Below are 21,700 nucleotides of genomic sequence, written 5' to 3' on the forward strand. Positions count from 1 at the left end.
AAACAAAAATCTATCAGTTAAAAATACTGAAAGCAGACAGATAACTTTATCTGTGGGGTTTGGATTCCAAGTGGAAAGAGAACAGGGTACCAAGGCAAGTCTGGTAGGCAAAAGCATGTAAAGTGGGGTGCAGGAGAGTAAGAAGTAGGCTGACTGGAAACACCACACTGGGTTAAATTTTCCTTATCAAGGCATTAATGTTCATGGCAACAATTAATGAAATGGAGTAGAAGTAATAAAATAAAACGGAAAAACCATGTAACAGAGACAACAAGAGCATACTACAAAGAAAGAGGAGAAGAATCAGGTAGGGAAACCAAACAAATAATAAAAAGGAAGACCACCAAAGAACATGTGCAGTAACTTTAAAATAAATGAATTATTTTTAAACAAATAAGGGAAAATAGGGAGGAAGAGGAATGAGCTAAAAATCCTAGCTCAAAATAGAAAAACCTTGAAACTATTTGAGAAACATCACCACCACAAATTATACAAAATTTTAATAATCGAGGGGGTGGTAAACATTATGAGTTAAATGCAAGATTTGGGGGTTTTCTGCCAATAAATCCAAGAGTTTTCAAGAAAGAAAATTATTTGGTAATTCTGCATATGATTCTTCAGGGTGAGTATTTAATACAGGTTGGAACAAATGTAGGTTCACAGCTGTGAGTACACAAAACACAGAATTTATTATTGTATTATTTCCCATACAAATAACTTGTAAAACTACTTTTGCCTCACTCTGTATTATAATGTGTTTGTTGGGAAAAATACAACAGCTTCAGAAAGAAACTTATTATAATGTTGTATATCACATATTGTCCATACATCCCAGCTTTCTTTCTGTGTCTCATCTCTTCTGAAAAGTGAATGATTTAAATTTTGAAAAATATATTTAAATGCAATCAGAGGATTGTATTTTTTTGTCCCATACAATGAAATGCAAGGGCAATGTATTCAAAATAAGATAACATATTTTACTCAGTATGCTGTGAATCTCTGAACTTTAGGAATTCACTATTACTAATTTTAAAAGACGGCATAGTTTCATAGATATTAGTAACTTCTGCCTTGTTCCCAATGGGAACTGGTCCCAAAAAATCAGTTTATTTTTTTAAAGGTCTTTGGATCAGGGTGGAAGAACAGAAATTTGCATAACCAGCCCAAAACAGATTACCAAATTGTTTCTCCTCCAAAGTAAAAAAGAAGAATCACAGTATAATGGAACAATAAAGAAGAAGAATCTTCTTTTACATTTTTTCACTAAGATAATGATAAAGAAAAGTAACCAATGTACCATACTATTGCAAGATGTTCATAGTAGGAGAACAGGAAGAGGGTCTTGTTCAGAAGTTATACGGGAACTCTGTTGTTTCCATTCAAATTAGGAACAAATCTCTCTGAGATACAGTATTTTATCATTACACAATTTATTTACCAAATACACTATTTTATTACAAAAAGTAGAATAGCTGATAGTGTATCAAATACACTATTTTATTTAAAAAGGTAGAACAGCCTGAGATGTCTAAAAAAATGAACTACAAGCATCATTTCTGATTTAATGTAATCCACCTAGTCATTCCTTCAAAATTTCTTTTATTTTTCATTAATCTCATTCTAAAATAACAAGAATGAATCCATTTGGGGGTATACTATCCAGTTGTTAATTTTTTTATGAAACAGCACAACATTGAGAAAAATACTATTTATATAAAATAATATCCCCCGTGTTCTAAGTTGTTCATTTTAGTATCACATAGTTTTCCAGTTTACCTGGTATTGCCACTAAGCTTCCAGTCAACATCTAGGAATTTAGGATCTTACACCCATATATATGCACCAAAAGGATTTTACACTGGAAGGAATAGAGAGAGATGGGCAAAAATCCAATTTGGGTGGTGGACACACAATGCAATACACAGATGGTGTATCATAGAACTGTATACAGAAAACCTATGTAATTTTATTAACCAATGTCAACCCAAAAAATTGCAGTACAAGTTACTGAACCACTATGACTAATGCTAGAATGATGCTTTACTTCAGGACAGCATTCCAAGTCTCTAATTCAGAAAAATATTCAGGAGAAAAAGTGCTGGATACTACATAAACATTTGATAACAGAAAATGATTAAAAGACAGTATATCACCAAAACTTTCTTAAATAAACCACTATCTAAACAAATCTTCTCAAGGGCAAGAGAAGGAAAAGAATATTTCAAACCAGCAGTATCCAATTTGTCATACAGTGTGGAGAAAATACTGAAATCCTTAGTTTAATTCATTTGATATTACTCAAAGTTATTCATAAAATTATTAAGCAATCAACAGTATACGAGGTCTGTCCAGAAGGTATTCAGTCAACTCAAATGAAAAATAGAGACATTTTGAAGAAGATACAAAATATAAGACACACAGGGCAATGACACCTCAGTCCCCTTCAAAGTAAGCACCTTGGGACGTCACACAGTTCTCCCAGTCATTATCAGCTGAATCTCATGGACAGTCTGAAATCTCTTCCCTTTCAAAGGTGATTATAGTTTTGGGAAAAGCCAGGAGACACAGGCACCAAATCTGGGCTGTAGTGGGGCTGCATCACCTGGGTGATTTGATGTTTCACCAAAACACTCTGCACAAGATGTGATGCATGAGCAGGTGTGTTGTTGTGATGAAGCTGCCAATCACCAGTTGCCCACAGCTGCAGCCTTATGAATCATCCAAATACTTTCCACAAGGGATGTTCAAGCTTAATGCAAAACTTGATGCAGATTCATTGCTCTACTTGCTCAGTCATTTTTAATGCGACAGCCACACAGTACAAATACTCACTCAACAATGTCTACCGCCCCACCTGACAAGTACAGTGAAGTCATCATTGTTCACACATGCACATTCCAGTCCACTCTCCTTAGCTGCCAGGTACATCGATGTTGTGCAAACTGTTCTCGTTATATTAACAATGGCTGGATTTTTCCAGACAGACCTCGTAAAAGCATAATGATTTATAACATGCCTAACAAAATTCTTTAACTTTATAAAAATCCTAAGCTTTGCTAAAATGAGATCTACAACCTTTTTTGTTCAAATCATTGATAACAAACTCACCAGGAGATTCTCCTCCCATATCTGGGGCTTGGGCTGAATCTACAGGAGAAACCACACTGACAGCATTAGCAGGTGTATTTGTAGTAAGTGTGGAAGGTAAGACTGACGATTTTTTTGTTGCAATGATGACACTTCTGTAGTAATAAAAGAAAACAGATTTTAAAATACAGGAGAAAAACTCATTAATCACATAAATTTCAAAATAGAAAACAGGAAACTAACTTCTTTTTCTCATTTTTTTTCTTCACCATTTTGATATACAATTAAGAATATTCTCTCAAGAAACTTCTTCAATGGTATTCATATTTATTGCGTCTTAAAACTTTTTAGACTCAAGACAATGTTCTATGGAAATATAATTTATCTTAACATTTAAACTTAGATTTACTTTATAATATTCTTTACGTTTAGGGTCATCTTTAATTACCTAATTTAAAATATAAGCAAAGGTATATAGAAAAGGAATTTTGACACTCCAGTAGAAAAGTAATTAACTTTTTTTTAACCGAAGAGTTGAAGTAAAAAACTCAATGTGTTTCAAACAAGGATTTTAAAGCACAGCTAATCTGAAATTATAAAACCTTAGAAATTTTATAAGGTTAAGAAATGCAGATATGAACAATTTTTAACAACTCAATTTTTTAAATCCCCAAGACTGTGTTTAAATGCTATTATATATATAAAATGATTCATAGATATAAATGCTAGATACAAAAATATCAAATCAAATTTGTTCACCCTGTATATTATTCCAACCCAGGTATTTATGATATACTGATTTCAATTAAAGTGTAATACTTTATACCAAAATAATAACTAAAATACCTTATTAGGCATAACTTAAAAGGCATTTTTAATTGAAGTTAGCTCCATAAACATGCAAAAACCCAGTTAATGAGGTAAAGAGGACAGCTGATATATAATGCATTCCCACAGCAGTGCTTACTTTTAATTACCTGGTGTTAACCGTAAGCCTAAAGTCTTCAACATTCAATTTATTTAATCACATCTTTTGTTGACAATATTGTAACTGCAAGCTTCAAGTATTCCCTTAACAGCTTTAAAGTATTCAGTTTCTAAATAAAGTTACTTAGGTACTTGATCCCAGTAAATTCAAAAGTGTAAATTCCTTAATTCCAGTGCTTTAAAAACACATTCTGGTTTTGTGGTTCTATCAAAAAGAGATAATACAAAGCGAAATAGGCTCCGTTTTACTTCAGTGCCTGCCATGTGACAGCAAACACTGTTGCCAATTAAATCAAGTTCTCTCGTGCTGGGCACGGCTTATTCAATGTACTTGGGGTAGCCGGTGTCACATCATTATAAGGGTGACTGCCAATGTTAACTATACACTAAAAAATAGAAGCAACAGCCACCTGAGCCCTCAATCCAAAATGGTGTGCTTAAATCATGGTAGCTGATATCACATGAAGATTATTGACTTTGGGGGGAGTAAACATGACCTCTGTGTGTGTGCATGTGTGTGTACATGTGTGCTGATGGTACAGTCAGAAAACAATACTAAATCTTATTGTGCATTTGCTCCCCTAGGCAGGAATGCATTGTTTAAGAAAAGCTCTAGCTACATATTCCCTAGCAACCTATTTCAGGGGGAGAAAGAGAGGAGAAATATGAACAATTTACTTTCACATTCATTCATAAAACAAAAAGTCAGAAATATTTAGTTTTACTCACAATAGTTAAGTACCAATAGAAGCAACAGAAAATATTTTTAAAAGTGAAATTGTTTTTTTATAATTACATTTAAGACATAAACCTACCCTATGCACCAGCAATTCCCCTCTTAGGAATTTTTTCAATATAACTTATGTCCACAAAAAAAAGATGTGCTCAGCAATGTTCAAAGAGGATCTATTGTTAACAGCTGAAAATTGGTAATAGTCCAGAATCCTGGAAGATAGCTCAGTGGTTAGAGCATCATACCGATAGGCCAAGGTTGTGGGTTCGATCCCCCATCAAGATACATACAACAGTCAACAAATGAATGCATAAATTAGTGGAAAAACAGATTGATGTCCGTGTCTGTCTGTCTGTCTGTCTCTCTACTGGCCTTCCTCTAAATTCAATAAATTAATTTTTTTTTTTAAATGGTGGTATGCTTACACAATGGAACAACACTCAGCAATAAAGAAACTACTGATAAACATGGTATGGATGAACCTCAAAAGCATTATGTTAAGTGAAGGAAGCCTTATACAGTAGAATACAAACTTTGTATTTCCTTTTACATGAAGTTCTAGGAAAGGCAAAACTGATCTATGGTAGGAAAGAAAAAGAATAATAATTTCATCCGTGAGTGACTGTGTGAATATGTATATGTAAAAGTATGTGTCTATGTATCCAACATCGCAATGCCTGAGCCGCCCTGTTCGGGAGATAGCTGGGGGCCAACATGAGCTTCTCATTAGAGGTGAGGCGAGGCCGGCCAAATTGCATGGACACCGGGTGGTTAACAGGATTGCCTAGGTACTCCAGCTCCTCTTTCCCGTCAGCCGGGTTTGGTTTTTTTTTGTTTGTTTGTTTTTGTTTTTGTTTTCCCCGCTGCAAAAAGCTTTACTGTTTCCATTTGGTCCAACGCATGGAGGGGGCTCCAGGGTGGTTAAAGGGGTGTCCAGTCATTTCAGGGAGAGGCTCAGGCAAAAGGCAGATGCCAGGTTCCAAAGGCTTCCTTCCTAGTCATGCTTGAGGGTGAGCCTTTTGAAGGGATACTCTTCCATCCCAGCCTGGGGGCCGGCCAGCCATTGGCTAGAAAGATGCATGAGTGAACTTTCAAGAATCATCTTGATTGAGGATTTGGGTTCACACAGGCGCATAAATTTGTCAAAGCTCCTCAAATGGTGCAGTTAAGATTTGTGCCTTTCATTCTAAGTACATATTACCTTAAAGAACTATACTGATCTTTAGTTAGAGATGGGCATGCGGAACTGTTAGATTGAGGGTGAACTGGTATCTGCAACTTACGTTTTTTGGTTTTGTTTTGTTTTTTATTGTTCTATTACAGTTGTCCCAATTTTTCCCCTGTTGCTCTCCAATACCCGCCCCCCACTCCCAAATGCATCAAAAAATAAGGTTGACAGATGAATAAGATAGATATATGAAGAATTATATGATAAAGCAAACAGAGTTAAAGGATCTATAAGTATTCACTGTACAACTCTTTCAACTTCTCTATATGTTTGAACATTTTCATAATGAAATATTGGAAAACTGGTGACAAAAAAATTTACTACAGCTGTTTCATAATATGCATAATCTCTACTTGTCCCAGATGACATGATTAAAGACAAAAGATCACCCCAATAAATTCAATAAAATTTTTAAAATAAAATGATTCAAAAATTAAAATAAAGATAACAACATTACTTAAACTCTAATCCTTTAAAATGCCGACATTCACAATGCTTTCAATCATGAACAATACCTATCCTTTACTTCAGTTCTGGATTGATTGTCCAAGATCATTCATATATTTTCATGTCTGACACATTTCAAATGTGGCTTCCTACATTTAGCATTCCTCACACACTTCTGCATATATGCTGTTATGGTTCCTGAGCATGAATATTATTTTCCAACTCCCACCCTTTGTATACATTGTTCCTCTGCCAAGATGCCTTCTTCTTAGTCCTACGTGCCAGCAAGCTTTCTCCTCACCTTTCAAACCCTTGCTCAAAGGTAAGCCTACCCAGATTCTCCAAGTTCATGGCACACTATTCTTGGTGCTCCCACACAGAATTGTACAACTACCACATTTACATTTAAACATAATTCTATATTATAATCAATAGTTACAGTAAGTTTTCCAAAATTATGTATATACTACCACTAGCAGACAAAAATATATCTGTTCACAAATAGAAGAAGTTGCATTTGTTAGCCTGGCTATATACTTCGTATATAATAGAAAAATAAAGTTAATCAATTTCCAAATTAATTGACTGATTCATATCATTTTTGAGGAAATAACATAACAATGCTTTGGGCCATGTAAAAAAAAATCCAAAGTCATAATAATTAAAATAAAGGAAATTAAGCAGTAGGCAGATTTCACAATATTTTCATTCCTTTTACCAACCATTTTTATAAAGTTTCCATGTAAAAATCTTCAACAGAGGGGATTTTAATCTATTGTATGTATCATGTATGTAAGTATAAATCTAAACTAGTAAAGCATGCCCTTACAGTTAAAAAAAAAATCTAGAAATTTAAATTTACCACTACTCAAGATTAATCATGCAAGGACTAAGCATTTCATATTTTTTATAAAACACTTTGGAAAACACAAAGAAAATAAAACATACATTTGACACAACTTTGAGAGCCTATATGCTAGGTAGAGAATGTGCAGAAATATTTCTAGCATCATTCTTAAGCTACAGCTTTAGCTTCTATTTAAGAAACAAATTGAAATCCTTATTAAAATTTAAAATACAAATAACTCTGAATTTTAAGTATGTGCCATCAATTTTAACAAAAAACACTTCAAACTCTTTGGCATAGAGAATTTGGAAGACAGCTGTGTCTTTTAGTTATGCAAGCTATGGTTCCAAATTGTCAATTAAAAACCAAATATTAAAGTATAAAATGTTACATATGATAGCTTTTTTCTTTACAAACTCACTAACTTTAAGAATAATATTTGTGGGGTACTATGCTACGGACATATATAAATTATCATACATATTCAACCATCCATGAGTTAAGTGCCATACATTAGCTCCATTTTAATGATGAAAAAGAAGTAATTTTCCCAAGGTTCCACATAAAAAAAGAAAGCGTAAACACTGTTGACGTTTTTTTACATGAACTAGGGAGACTGTTTTGAAAGTTTCTTTACACTTATTAACAACAAAGAGCAACAATGTCTTCCAGATCACTAAGGTTCAGAAGTTCCACTTCAGAATCACATCAGTTTCAAATATCACAAACTTTCGCATAAATGCTATTTTATTTAACATGCAAATAGTTCAGTAAAAGAGAAAAGAGCATTTTAAACCTAGCACTTTAGTCCCTAAGGATCTAGTTGAAAAGCCAGACAAGCCCTTGAACTTTATCAAGATAAATCCCTGGTATCCACTAATCACCAGAAAGGATCTTCAAATTAGATAAGAGCAAGAATTTTGGCATGGGAATGAACACAAACACCTTGCCATCCACAAAGGCCCACAACCTGGCAGCCTTTCAGCAAGGTTCCACTCATGTAGCTGTTACTCTAAATTTTCCAGCTATTGCTTGAGAGTTGATAAATCTTAAGATATGAGGAGAGTTGTGATTTCTGACAAAGCATTCCAGAGATAAATACATGATCAGAGGGATGCTTTGAAATTCCCAAAGATATTCCACTGGTCTACAGCTGCATGAAAAGAGTTTTCAAAAGGTGTCTCTTGCTAAGAAAAAGAGGGGGGAAACAGAGCAGTTGGCTTGCCATCAGACAATATGTTAAATGCACACCAGACATGAAAATTGCAAATAACATCCTGAAAAATGCCATCACCAAAATTCCCCTTTGTTTTCTTTTTTTTTATTGTATTTTTTCCATTACCACTTAACCCCCTTATACCCGCCCTGCCCTGCAATCACCACACTGCTGTCCGTGTCCGTGAGTCCTTTTTCCTTTGTTTTCAACAAATCTATTAACATGCATCACCTAAGCATGGTTTCTAAAACAAGTTCATAACCTCCTCACAGAAGGCACTGCTAAGGCATAGTTTAATTTCTACACTATTTAAAAAGAAATAAATGCCGAATATATGAAATTTGGGACATTTATAAGAAATCAACTTTCTTTGACTATATGAGCAAGATACATCAAATTTTAAAATCAATTCTCACTTAATCATGCCCAAGTGCTCAAGCTAAGATTAATACAAATTTAAACAAATTGTAGAAATTGAGACTATTTTAAAAATCTGATTATTTACACATTTTCCAACTCTCATATACAGCCATTGTTGATAGTCTGATGTATACTTTTATATATGGACATATTTGTTTTTTTAATATCATAAATTCCAAGCTATTTTGTACACTGCTTTTTCATTAATAATGTTATCTTCAGTATCATTTTACATCACTGTATAGTGTTCTTTTCTCTGTTCAATGGCTGCATAGTGTTTACTATATGTATAGCAGATAAAACATGTCGCCAGTCCCTCATAGATTAGCAAAAGTATCCTTGCACTGCATAGCCAAATGACAGTCTAGAATGAGTCCACCATGGTTCAAAACTTAGCTTAACCATTTATCAGCATAAGTGCTTAAATGACTTAATTTCCCTTTGCCTCAAGTGTCTTCATCTGTAAAGTAAGGATTAAAATATTATCTATCTAGCAACCTATCTAAAAAATGCATTTTGAATAGAATTTCACAGAGTAAAAGCTCAATAAGACTGAGCTTGATTGTGAAATTCCTCTTGCAGAAGACATTTCATACTGTGTATACCTTTTTATAAACTCTAGGAGTATTAAGTTTATGTATTTTAAATTTTAATTAATACTTCATTTATCCCTCAATAAAATTATACCAATATGCCCTCTCAACAATATTAAAATGTTTCTTCATACCCTCATACAATAGGTATCACCTTTTAAGTACTGCAAAGATTTATCTCATGGTTATTTTAGTATTTATTTCTTTCATTATTAGCAATAGAGATCTTTATTTATTTGCATATTAACAATATTTCCCTTATTGCATGAACTACCTGTCATTTGTCAATTTTTTTAGCAGATAAGTCATTTTATTGACATATGATTTACCATTTTATTGACATATGATTTACCATTTTATTGATTGGTTACCATTATATGTGTATACTGAGAATATAATCCTTTTAATCAGTAATATGTATCACAAATATTTGGTGTCCATATGTCTACATATAAAAATAATAGAAAGCAGCAGTGACTAAATGGCTCATTAGAGATGAGAGCTAGTTTTTATTTACTGAGTGATTTCTACATGCTAAATGCTATAGAAAAATATATCTTCAATATCATTTCATATCAATACATATTGTTCTGCTTTTTTTTTCTTTAACAGTTGTATAGCATTACACAATTTAAGCATAAGGAAACTGAGGCTCAGAAGGATGAGGTAACTTGTCCAAACTCACTAATAAGTGAAAGAGCCAGAACTTAAACTCAGTTTTGTCTAATTACTGAAGTCATTATTTTAATTCCTACATTATAAAGCCTTTTTTTTTTTTTAATAAAAAATACACTCGAATCTAGCAGCCACTTGATATACCAATGTTCTATTTATCTGGAAATTAGACTCTGTCGATCTCATCACTCCAGGACATTGATTTAACACTTTAAACAGTGGCAGAGGGGATAAAACGATGCAGGATGATGGCAAAAAGATTCTCCACTAAAATATATTTCCCTTGTGTTCTTTCAGAGCATCTTAACTACCACAAATAATTTCAACCAGTCTGGATATCCCATGAGCCAAGACACAGCAAATCTGAAGTAGAAAACCAGAAAATGAGAAGAAATAAAGGGAACAGGAGACACAAAGAAATAAACACCCGGACAGAGGGACATTATGATCAGAATACATCAAAAGAAAATAGAAGCCCACAGGAAGGGAGTCCCACTGGCCAAATCAAAGACAACTTGACCATCAACATAAATAATATCAACAACAAATTATAACCCATTGAATAAAATAGGAAACCACAGGACCATACAATGAGCTGAATGCATTTCACGTGGATGACAGTATCAGAGTAATACCACCTCTTCACAAGGAGCACCTTAACAGTGTAGGAACCTACAGAATACCACTTTAGTAAGTATTTAGCGTGAACGTCATCAGTAATGAGATAAAACCATGTGTCACATGATAGAATGCAACATACAGTGCTACTTTTGTGATATTCCTGGCAAAAAGATACATTAACTTGAATCTAATCCTGAAGAAACATTAGACAAATCTAAACTAGGGATAGTCTACAAAACATTAATGCTATCAACAAACACAGGGAGGCTGCCAAATTGAGGAGACAAAGAAATATGGCCCAAATCAAGGAACAGAACAAAATCCCAGAAAAAGAACTAAAAGAAACAAGATAACCAATCAGGTGCAGAGTTCAAAACACTGGTTATCAGGATTCTCAGAGAACTCATTCAGTATGGCAAAAAAAATAAAGAAAGAAATGAAAGTTACACTGAGTGAAATAAAGAATAACCCACAGGAAACCAACAGAGAAGGGAAGGAAGCCGGGATCCAAACCAACGATTTGGAACGTAAGGAAAAGATAAATCTTCAAACAGAACAAAAAGAAGAAACAATAATTCAAAAAAATGAGGACAGGCTTAGGAACCGCTGGGTCAACTTTAAACATACCAACATCAAAATCATAGGGGTGCCAAAAGGGGAAGAGGAAGACCAAGAAATTGAAAACTTACTTAAAAAGATAATGAAAGAAAACTTCCCTAATTTGGCAAAGGAAACAGACATACAAGTCCAGGAAGCACAAAGAGACACAAACAAGTTGGACCCAAAGAGAAACACACCAAGACACATTATAATTAAAATGCCAAAGGTTAAAGGTAAAGAGAATCTAAAAAGCAGCAAGAGAAAAGCAGAGAGTCCCCTATAGAGGGGCACCTATAAGACTATCAGCTGATTTCTCAAAAGACACTTTGCAGGCAAGAAGGGGCTGGCAAGAAGTATTCAAGGTGATGAAAAAGCAAGGACCTACAATCAAGATTACTCTATACAGCAAAGCTATCATTTAGAATGGAAGGGCAGATAAAGTGCTTCCCAGACAAGATAAAGCTAAAGGAGTTTATCACCACCAAGCCATTATTACAGAAAACATTAAAGGAACTTATTTAAGAAAAAGAAGAAAATGACAACAAGCTCACAACTATCAAGAACTGAATCTAAAAAATAAAAACAAAATCCAACTAGGCAAACCAGAATAGGAACAGAATCATAGGTATGGGGATCATTTGGAGGGTTATCAGCTGGGTGGGGGAAAGGGGGAAAGGGGGAAATGGTGCAGGGATTAAGAAGCAGAATTCGTAGGAACAAAATAGACAGGGGATGTTAAAAATAATATAGGAAATGGAGAAGCCAAAGAACCTACATGCATGACCATGGACATGAACTAAGGGTGGGGGGCTTTGCTGGAGGGAAGGGGGGTACCAGGCAGAGGTGGGCAAAGGGGGAAAAAATTGGGACAATTCAAATAGCATAATCAATAAAATATACTTAAAAAACACATTAAGGACAATTGTAATAGAAAAAAACAATAAATAAATTTAAAAAATACAATAAAATATTTAAGAGGATGGAGTATTATGCAAACTTATTTTCAAATGACTCAAGAAAAATAACAGTTCTTTTAACTGGCAACTTTCATTTAGGTTAGAGCTCATTTCCAGATAGAAATATTGATTTATGAAAAAAAAATGTTTAATAACTAATACATACATGTCTTATAGGTAGACTTTGAGAAATTTAATAATATATAAAGAAAAATGTCAGGTAAACTAGCCAGAGGTTTTGTAGGGCAGCAGAACCCATCAAGTCAGACATCCATATTCAGCTTTCTCGAGCTATCAGGACTCTGAACACCTGGCTGAATTCGAGTCTGCAGGAATCCACAGACTGACACTTTTTTTCTCAAAGGCTGGCACAGTGATAACAGCAAGAGTGTGAAGGGTAGCCATCTTTAAGTACAGGTGACTTCTAAGTTGCAACAAACAAAGATTATTTAACATATAATTGCCAATGTAATATTAAAATTATTTTTAAATCATCTATGATAGTATTGAAAAATGAAAATCTGAAATGGTAGACCAACTAGAAAACAAGTCCTTGTAATTTTTACAAACTAGATCGAAATACCCATTTTTAATGCTGAAGCTATAAACTTCGCAGAGTTAAAGCCCTGTTTACCCTTTAAATCTTGACCATTTATAAATATAAGCATACAAAAACCAAAAACTATTCACAGTACCTGTCAAAAGATCTGAACTGCACAGGCTGTTCAACAGACAGATCACCAAGAGCTCCGAGGCAGGGTGGTGGCAGAAGGGCAGGATCCACTGTGACTCCATCTGCTGGCATGTTAACCAAGCTGCGGAGGATGTCCTTCACGTTGACATTTTTTGAAACTGGAACTGATGGTGCAGCCTTGTTATCCAACTCATTTCCTCCATCATTTTTGTTTTCCTGAGATTTATTGACTTCTAGAGAAAGAGTGCATAGCACCTCACTGATTGCATCTGGGCCTGCACTGACGCTTGGAGGTGCTAGAGAAGACACCACATCCGTACTGTTTCCCACGCCAGCAGCTGTCTCCTCCCCAATGCCTGAATCCCTCCTTCGAGAAGATGATGTGCTTTCAGATTCCTCCACTGATGCTGGAGTTAATGGGCTGGATGCTGCTGGTGTGTTTTCTACGTATTACCCAGAAACAGAAGAAAAGTACATATAAAAAAAATTTAGAAACAATTTTAAAAAGGTACATTCAGTCCTATAGCCATCTATTATTTTAAATTATGAAATCTATGGCATGTTCTAAAAGGCAAAAATTACATAATCTATAAAATGTACTGAGTTAATGCACCTAAAATCAAAGTAGATGATATAATAAAATAAAAACAATAAATAATAACAAAATACGAGAGAAAATCCTCCAAACTGAACATGACATACCAATGGATAGCAACACAAGGTTGAAAGCCATTGGCCTACAAGAAGAAAGCCCAAAATCCTCAGTATAAAGTACAAGGCTCTTCAATAATATAAGTCCCCTAGAATGGAAACATCACCAGGGCAGGAAATTTGTCATCTCCAACACTTCCCTCTCCAGCCCCTATAATAATGCCTGCGCTTACACAAAGCCTGGAAAGTAGTGGGTGGTCAATAAATATGATTCCGATGACTATTCATTTCCAACATTATCTCCTGCTACTCATGCCATCACACATTATACTTTACAACACCAAATTATCTGCAATTTGCTAAACATGGGACAAAGTTTTGGGCTTCTATGTCTTTATACATTGCCATTCCTTTGAATAGTAACACCAAGACCTCTACCTCAAACATGGTTTCTACAATACTAGAAAACCTGTTACTCCTCCTATATGTATGAATAAGTAAATGATCCTTAACCCTTTGAGTGCCATGCGTAATTCAAAATTTGGATCAACATGAGAAAAAATTATATTACTATATAACCTGAGGTACAATAAAAGAGAACAAAACATAAAATACGAATTACTCCATTGTCATTTACATTTATAGCCATCGAAAAAAGAGTCGCTGGGAGTGACGCTGGCACTTTTGGGAAAATTCGTCAGCGTCGCTCACAGTGACGCTGGCACTCAAAAGGGTTAAAATCTAGTTCAACATGGACCATCACCTTTTTTTCTCTGTTTGACTTATATCCCTTCCAATCAGGCATTCACTCTATTCCAACATAAAGGCTCCATCTTGCCAATGGCCACCAAAAACCTTCATCTTGCTAAACCCAATGGTCAGTTCTCAGCCCTAACAGTATTCAGCAAAGCAGCAGCAACTGATCGTCCCCTCCAACTGGATAATACTTTTTTCACTTGACTCGCACACGCTGTGCTCTTTCGGTTTTCCATCCACTACCTCACTAGTTGCACCTTCTTAATTTCCTTCACTCTGATTTCTTAAGTTGGGGGAACTTAGTGCCCAGACTTTAGTCCTCTTTTCTCACTATTTCCCTTAATGGTCTCATCCATTCTCAAAGTTTTAAATATCAAAAAACAAACAAACAAAAAACTCAGACTGTTATCTATAACTGCCTAGTCTACATCTTCTATATCTAAAAGCCATCAACAGAGGAAAACTAAATTTGTCTTTGCCTGAACATGTTTCACCTCCAAACTATCCAACTGCACCTTATAGTCATTCTTGACTGCCTTCCATCTTCCACATAGCTACACCTAGTATTTTAATATCCTGTTTTCCACACCTAATACTTTAACATCTTGTTTTCTCTACCATCATCAAAATACATCCAGAATCTGACCACAACTCACTAGCTCAATAGCCTAAATCACCTCTTGCCTGGATTATTGCAATATCCTCATCAGTGGTCATGTTAGACTGTTATATTAATGATCCCCTTGGCCCATGCCTCCTGGTATTTACCCCTTTGAATCTGGGCTGGGCTTGACTCACTTTAACCAATTGAATGAGACAGAAGTAACAATCAACCATTCTGTGCCCAATCTTTAATATGGTCTGGTAGCAGGTGCATTCTAGGAATTCCTGAATATCTCCGGGAGCAATATCACTACCTTGCTGGAGAGGACACATAGAGAGACCATATGAAGAGACAGAGGCCCTGCAAAGCAATGGAGGAAACCAAGGAATTCAACTGAGAACAAGTATCAAGGCCCCAGACAAATATCGCCAGCTGAGCCATTTCAGTCAATCAGCCTCAGCTCTTAGAGCCATCCTAGCACTAAAGAGATGAGGAGAAAAACCACCTCAGACTTTCCAACACCAGCAATATCATCTGGAGCAGGGAGCAATCATCCCAACTGTGCCCTGTCCAAATGAAATTCACAGAATCATGAGAACAAGACTGAAAAAGCCATGGTTCCAGCCGCTAAGCTTCAGCGTGATGTGTTACACAGCAGGACGTAACTACAACACTGGGCTGTCCTTGCCCTCTAGGGTGTATTCTGAACACACAATCCTCAGTGTAACTTTTAAAAACATAATAAAGACATAAGTCATTTGTAACTCCTATACTCAAAACCCTCCAGTAATTCCCCATTTTCTTTAGAGTAAATATCCAGACCCCATTTCCCCTAGTTATATCCCTGATGTCTTTTTGGATTGACTTTTTCTTTTCTAAGTACTTACCACTTTCTAAAATCCTATACAATGTATTTATTACATGTATTTATTTTCTATCTCCTGTCACTACAATATATGCTCCATGAAGGAAGACTTTTCTTTTGTTCATAAATATACCAAGTACCCAGTAGGTACCAAATGAATATTTAATAAATAAATAAATAGCCTCCAGTGGGTAGTAGCTCTTTCTATATTCAACAGATGCTTTTCTAACTATACATTTTAACTAGCAGCTATGTCTACAACTCCAATTATTAACTTTACTTGCAAAGAATAACATCATCTCACCTTTTAGTCAAATGGTTCACTTAAAAAACAGAAATAATCTCCCAGTAGCAACTACATGGCACTTAAAGTAAAATACTTAGTTATTGATAAAAATAAGTGTATCTCTCACTATCTATACAAATGAATTTAAATTCCAGAATCAATACTTTAACCACTGTAAGTAAGTAGCATTTTACTTGAACTTGGGATACCACATAATAAAATATGGAAACTTACCAGGAAGTGGTAAAGTCCCACCTTCACTACCAGTTTCCTTAAGTGACTGGCTGTGCCTTTCATTCTGAGGCTCCAAAATGTCTCTATACTTCGAGACCATAAGTACAGAGATAAAGTATACTACTGCCAAGGCTAAAAATTGAGCCTGTTTGCTATCCTCCTGGGGAAAAATAAAAGTAGTTGATTATACACTATTAAATAATGTCGTTATTTTATATTACATGACAATATTTAAGTATAAAGTATGAATAAATCTTTCAATATATGCAAAAACTAAAAAATTCAACTGAGCAAAAATCAAAGTATTTTGAGAATATGCCCATAAATGAGAGGTTTTATGCTTGTGAAACATGGGAAAAGTTGGTTCCTTTCTTTTTTAAGTAACTCAACCTGAAGAGATATGTCTTAATATACCTTATAAGAGTAATCAAATAATAATTATCATTATATGTGAATAACTATTTTACTTCTAATCATAAGAATTAAAATATGTATAATAATCAAATAACAGTCCTGAAAGACAAACAAACATTCAAGAGAAAAAAAAAGATTATCAGACACAGAACAGGATGCCAAAGGAATTAAGAGTATTTTATCTAGTAGAGATAACCAAGTATCAGAACTAAAAATACAGTGTATGCAAAAAGCAAAGCAAAAACTAGGATGACCTCAGAAAGAGTTCCAGCCTTCATCCTAAGCTCTAGAGCCCACCTACACATCTGTACATCAACAAGCTCTTTATCTAGTCAAATCCCCCATCTTCAAAGGGCCCTGCAACACATCACTATTTCATAACTTTTCAAACTAGGTTTGAACTTAATTAACTTAAAAGAAAAACTCAAACTTGTCCACCAAATCCTGAAAGTTAATAGTATATTGAGTAGAAGATCATTTTAGGGTAGGGGAAAGAAAAAGAACATTGATGCCTAGGCTAAATAATTGGAAACTAATGATACAAATGAAACTAAAAATTAATAACTAGTGTCAAACGTTTTGGACATGAGCAATTTCAAGGAAAAAATAAGGTATCAGGCTCGACCTGAACGCATCCAATTGATACAATAAGACATATTCGTAATCTGACAAGAATCTATGGCACTTTTGAAGTTCTTGTGTAAGTATTTATTAACCTTGATCAAAAAGATAAATGTAGTTTTTCCTTTTTTATTAGCCATCCCTTTTCTCTGGACTTGGTCCTCTGCCACACGATCCTGTCACCTATTACAATAACTACTGCTAATGATATCAACATTAAAAATGTAGACACCCTGGCTGCTATGGCTCAGTGGATTGAGCGTCGGCCTGCAAACCAAGTGTCGCTGGTTCGATTCCCAGTCAGGGCACATGACTAGGTTGCACATCAGGTCCCCAGCTGGGGGTTCATGAGAGGCAACCACACAGTGATGTTTCTCTCCCTCTCTTTCTCCTTTCCTCTCTCTCTAAAAATAAATAAATAAACAAATAAATAAAATTGTTTAAAAAAAAGAGCCACTACAAAATCTAGGGGGCCCAGTAAAAATTTGAAAAAAAAAAAAATGTAGACAAATAACTTACTTGGTCTTAACTTCTAAATACGTTATAAATTATTTATGCCTACCTAATTCCTTATTTAGCCCATAAATATGCCCAATGTTTTCTAATTAAAACCCTGAAATAAATGTAGCTGTCATTTATTGAACACTTACTGTGAGCCAGGCACTGTGCTATGTGCTTCATATACATTCCTTAAACCATTTGAACAAAATAAAGAATAGAGAAGTAAATTTCCTAAGGCTATGCAGTAAGTGAAAAACCAAATGTAAACTCAGGTTAGAGTGATTAAAATCCTTAGTTCTTAACCTCGGGGCAATAATTTCTTTATAGCTCCAATCTTAGGTCATTTCTTCATCAAAGTTCGCTTTTGTTAGACGAGGCTCTGAGATAAGGTTTGGGGTCGAGGAACTTTTCACTTTTATTCTAAATCTACACGGTGATTATATATCTTTTATAATTACAAAATAAATTTTAAATATTTGTGACTCTAAGAAATACCAACATAGATAGGAAATAGTCTAATTCTCTGTACAAAAATCATGATGTAACAACATGTTAGAAATTTCCAAAAAGCCATATCACACAAAGCCAAGGTGAAGAGTTTTGATTTTATTTAAGTGCTATGAAAAGACATCAAGAGAATTTTTAAAGCAAAAGAGTTATATCATCTATTCTAGATTTTTAAAGATTACTCTAGGAAATACAAAGTTATGGGGCAATAGACTTAACACCTGCTCAAGAAAAGAGAATAGGAAAAGAAGGAAGCAAGAATATTTGGTTCCAAAATGAACTAGTCAGTGGGTTCTGAAAAAACAAAACTTGGTGGTTTCTTAATTAAAGGAGCAGCTACCAAAAAGAAAAGAAAAAAATTGAGATCTAGGAAGGCAGTATAATCAAATGGTTAAGATCAAAATTTCAAGAATCAGATTCCGCAGGTCCTTCACTGACTTCCCACCCTTATTACTTGTGTGATCTTAAGCAGATTTTTTAACCTCATACTGTTATCTTTTTCATAGGAATGTCGGCAGCCGTCCGTCTCGAGAGACGATGGTGTAGCTTCTTAAGAGTCTATCTGCACCGCCGAGAATGGCTGTGCAGTCCGACTCGGGAGTGACACGGTATCTGTCTCCTCCCGTGTTGAATCGACATCTTGCGATGACGCTGGAGTGTCCTCTCCAGTGAAGCTGAAGCTACAGAGCCTGGGCAGGGTGATATGGAGGGTCTGCTGTGGCCGATGCAGCAGACCCCCCCTCTCTTCCCAGCTGAAGGATCCAAGGGAAAGACAGAGTCAATACAGCTTGGCTTCAGGTGCGCCGCAGGAGTTGCCGGTGTTGACTACAACGTCAAACCGCCTTAGGGACTCCGGCTCCGGATTTTCTGTCGGGGTTTACTCCCCTAGCCTTCCCCTAAAGAGGTATGCCGCAAGGCAGCGGAGGTTTTTTGGAGTCAGAGTTTTCCTTCTCTGATGTACCCTGACTGGAAGATCGAACCAGCGACACTTAGCTCGCAGGCCGACGCTCAATCCACTGAGCCAAACCAGCCAGGGACTTCATAGGAATACTGTGTGAATTAAATGAGATAATACATATAGAACATCCAGTTCTGTGCTTAATACACAGTAAGTGTTCAATAACTATTAGCTATCCTATTAACAAATTATATACATGTATAAACTCTGAAGAAAGAACGCAAGAGAGGACTAAAACACTAGGGGGAAGAAAATTAAAAACTGAAGTTATAAAGTTTAAAAAAAAAAACATATGTAATATAGAGCATCCAGTACTTAACACACAGTAACTGTTCAATAAATGTTAACTAATGACAATACTCCAAGTCTTGGTAAGATTACAAATGATTTTTATGTTCATATTTATACTTTCTTATATAACTAAACAATTTTTACATGAAACTCAGCCATATTCTATATCAAAATCAGTTAAAAATAAAACTTTACCATCTTTAAAATATTCAAACCACCACACACAGCATTTCTTTAGATACCATTATATAATATTTAAATTCCTTTGAGAGAAAAATATCCAATATTCAGTAAAGTAATAGGCCATTCAGAATCTAAGTATTTCATTACCCTCAGAGCATGGACTCTGGAGTTAAAACTGTCGGGTCTGAATCCTACCATGTACTAGCTCCAGAAGCTTGAACAAATTATGCAAGCTCTCCGTGCCTCAGACTCCTCATTTATATCATGTAAATTACAAAAGTACACAACTGTAATATGTTATTCTTTTTGTTATCACTACTCTGATATATTAGCTCCATTTATATATATAATACCTTCCAATATTCTAAGATTCTAAAATCATTGTCAAAAAACTTGTTTGTAGGCCTTCTTGTCTCTACTCAGCTAACTTGTATCTCAAAGAGTTTTCATTCTCAATACTTCGGGCCTCGGAAGAAATACATATCAGCGAAGAGAGTACGTGAAAGAAATATTGTAACTTACGATGTCTCTGAAGACAACTGCCCTCAGCCGATTAATATCCATGTCTTGTAGGAGCCTGTCAAAATCTCTGACTGGAGATATACCCCCCGTTACAATGTCCACTGGACTCTTAAGACAAAAAAATATACATATACGTTACACATTTTTTTTTTAATGAAAAAAGTATTCCAGGAACCAGAAAAACAAGGGTATAACTACTTGTTTTCCCTACTTCTTTCTCTCTTCTTTTTTTGGATGCTGGGTTAGAGGTGGGGGGTACCGAAGGAAGCTATGAATGAAAAAACAAACTTTATGCTAACTGACCAAGTATACAAAACTACAAATTGGCATATTTGAAGGGGAAAGGTATCGTAGACACAAGAAAAGTAAACATTTGGAAAAGCAGACAAGATTAAGTATAAGCAAACCTTTACTGTATATTTAAATACAAATATTTGAATGATATGTCCACGGACTAAAATAACTATTTTAGGACCTCTGTCAGATTTATTTAACTTTATGTTGAAATGAACAAATAAATTTAAGACCTTACTCATAAAATAAGAGTATGCTCTTTTACTTAATTAATGATTCTGCAGGCTTACCTTTGCCGCAGATTTCCCCATGGGAATCAGGCTGTGCATTGTTTTCTGGCCTTTGGCTGCGTCTCCTCTCATTTTCAGCTGTGAATGCTGCTGACACTCTAAGCAATTCCTGACTGCCACTGCACACACTGGTATTTATTTTAAGAAAAAGAACGGGTAAGAAAAGAAAATTGTATTTAAGATTACGTAACTGATAAAAATCCCCTACCCAATATGATTTACATAAGATTTTATTTGAAACAGATTACCTTCAGCAAAGTCCTAAAATGCCCCTGGACTTTCTCACCTACTGTTTGTTCTCTGACTTTGGTAGCAACTCTGTTAGGGGCCACTGCTAAGAGGGAATCAGTTCAAGAATCTAAACAGGCTGCTGTTTCTCAGATCTCACCTAAGCTACTTGCAATGATCTTTCGTTAAGAAAAAGAGAGGGGACAGAACACTGAAAGAGATGAGCAAGAAAATAGAAAGCAAAGTCCTGGTTGCTATAGTTGGCAGATGGAGCATCCTCTGTAAACCAAAACGTCATGGGTTCAATTCCCAGTCAGGGCACATGCCTAGGTTGTGGGGTGGGTCCCCAGTTGGGATTCCTATGGGTGGCAATCGATCAATGTTTCTCTCT

The 21,700-nt window shown here is 35.2% G+C and overlaps 1 protein-coding gene across 1 annotated transcript in view; it reads right to left on the reverse strand.

Moving 5' to 3' along the window:
- The window catches only part of LRBA (LPS responsive beige-like anchor protein), a 530,437-nt gene that overhangs the window by 407,552 nt on the left and 101,185 nt on the right, over nt 1–21,700 (reverse strand). The window contains exons 27-31 of the mRNA XM_090287960.1: nt 21,082–21,209; nt 20,498–20,605; nt 16,501–16,660; nt 13,106–13,547; nt 3,109–3,242 (exon numbers count right to left, since the gene is read on the reverse strand). Of these exons, the coding sequence (XP_090144086.1) occupies nt 3,109–3,242; nt 13,106–13,547; nt 16,501–16,660; nt 20,498–20,605; nt 21,082–21,209 (972 nt within the window). The remainder of the gene's footprint in view (nt 1–3,108; nt 3,243–13,105; nt 13,548–16,500; nt 16,661–20,497; nt 20,606–21,081; nt 21,210–21,700) is intronic.

This window comes from Furipterus horrens, unplaced genomic scaffold (genome assembly GCF_987537825.1).
Source record: "Furipterus horrens unplaced genomic scaffold, mFurHor1.1.pri manual_scaffold_10, whole genome shotgun sequence".
Taxonomy (NCBI): domain Eukaryota; kingdom Metazoa; phylum Chordata; class Mammalia; order Chiroptera; family Furipteridae; genus Furipterus; species Furipterus horrens.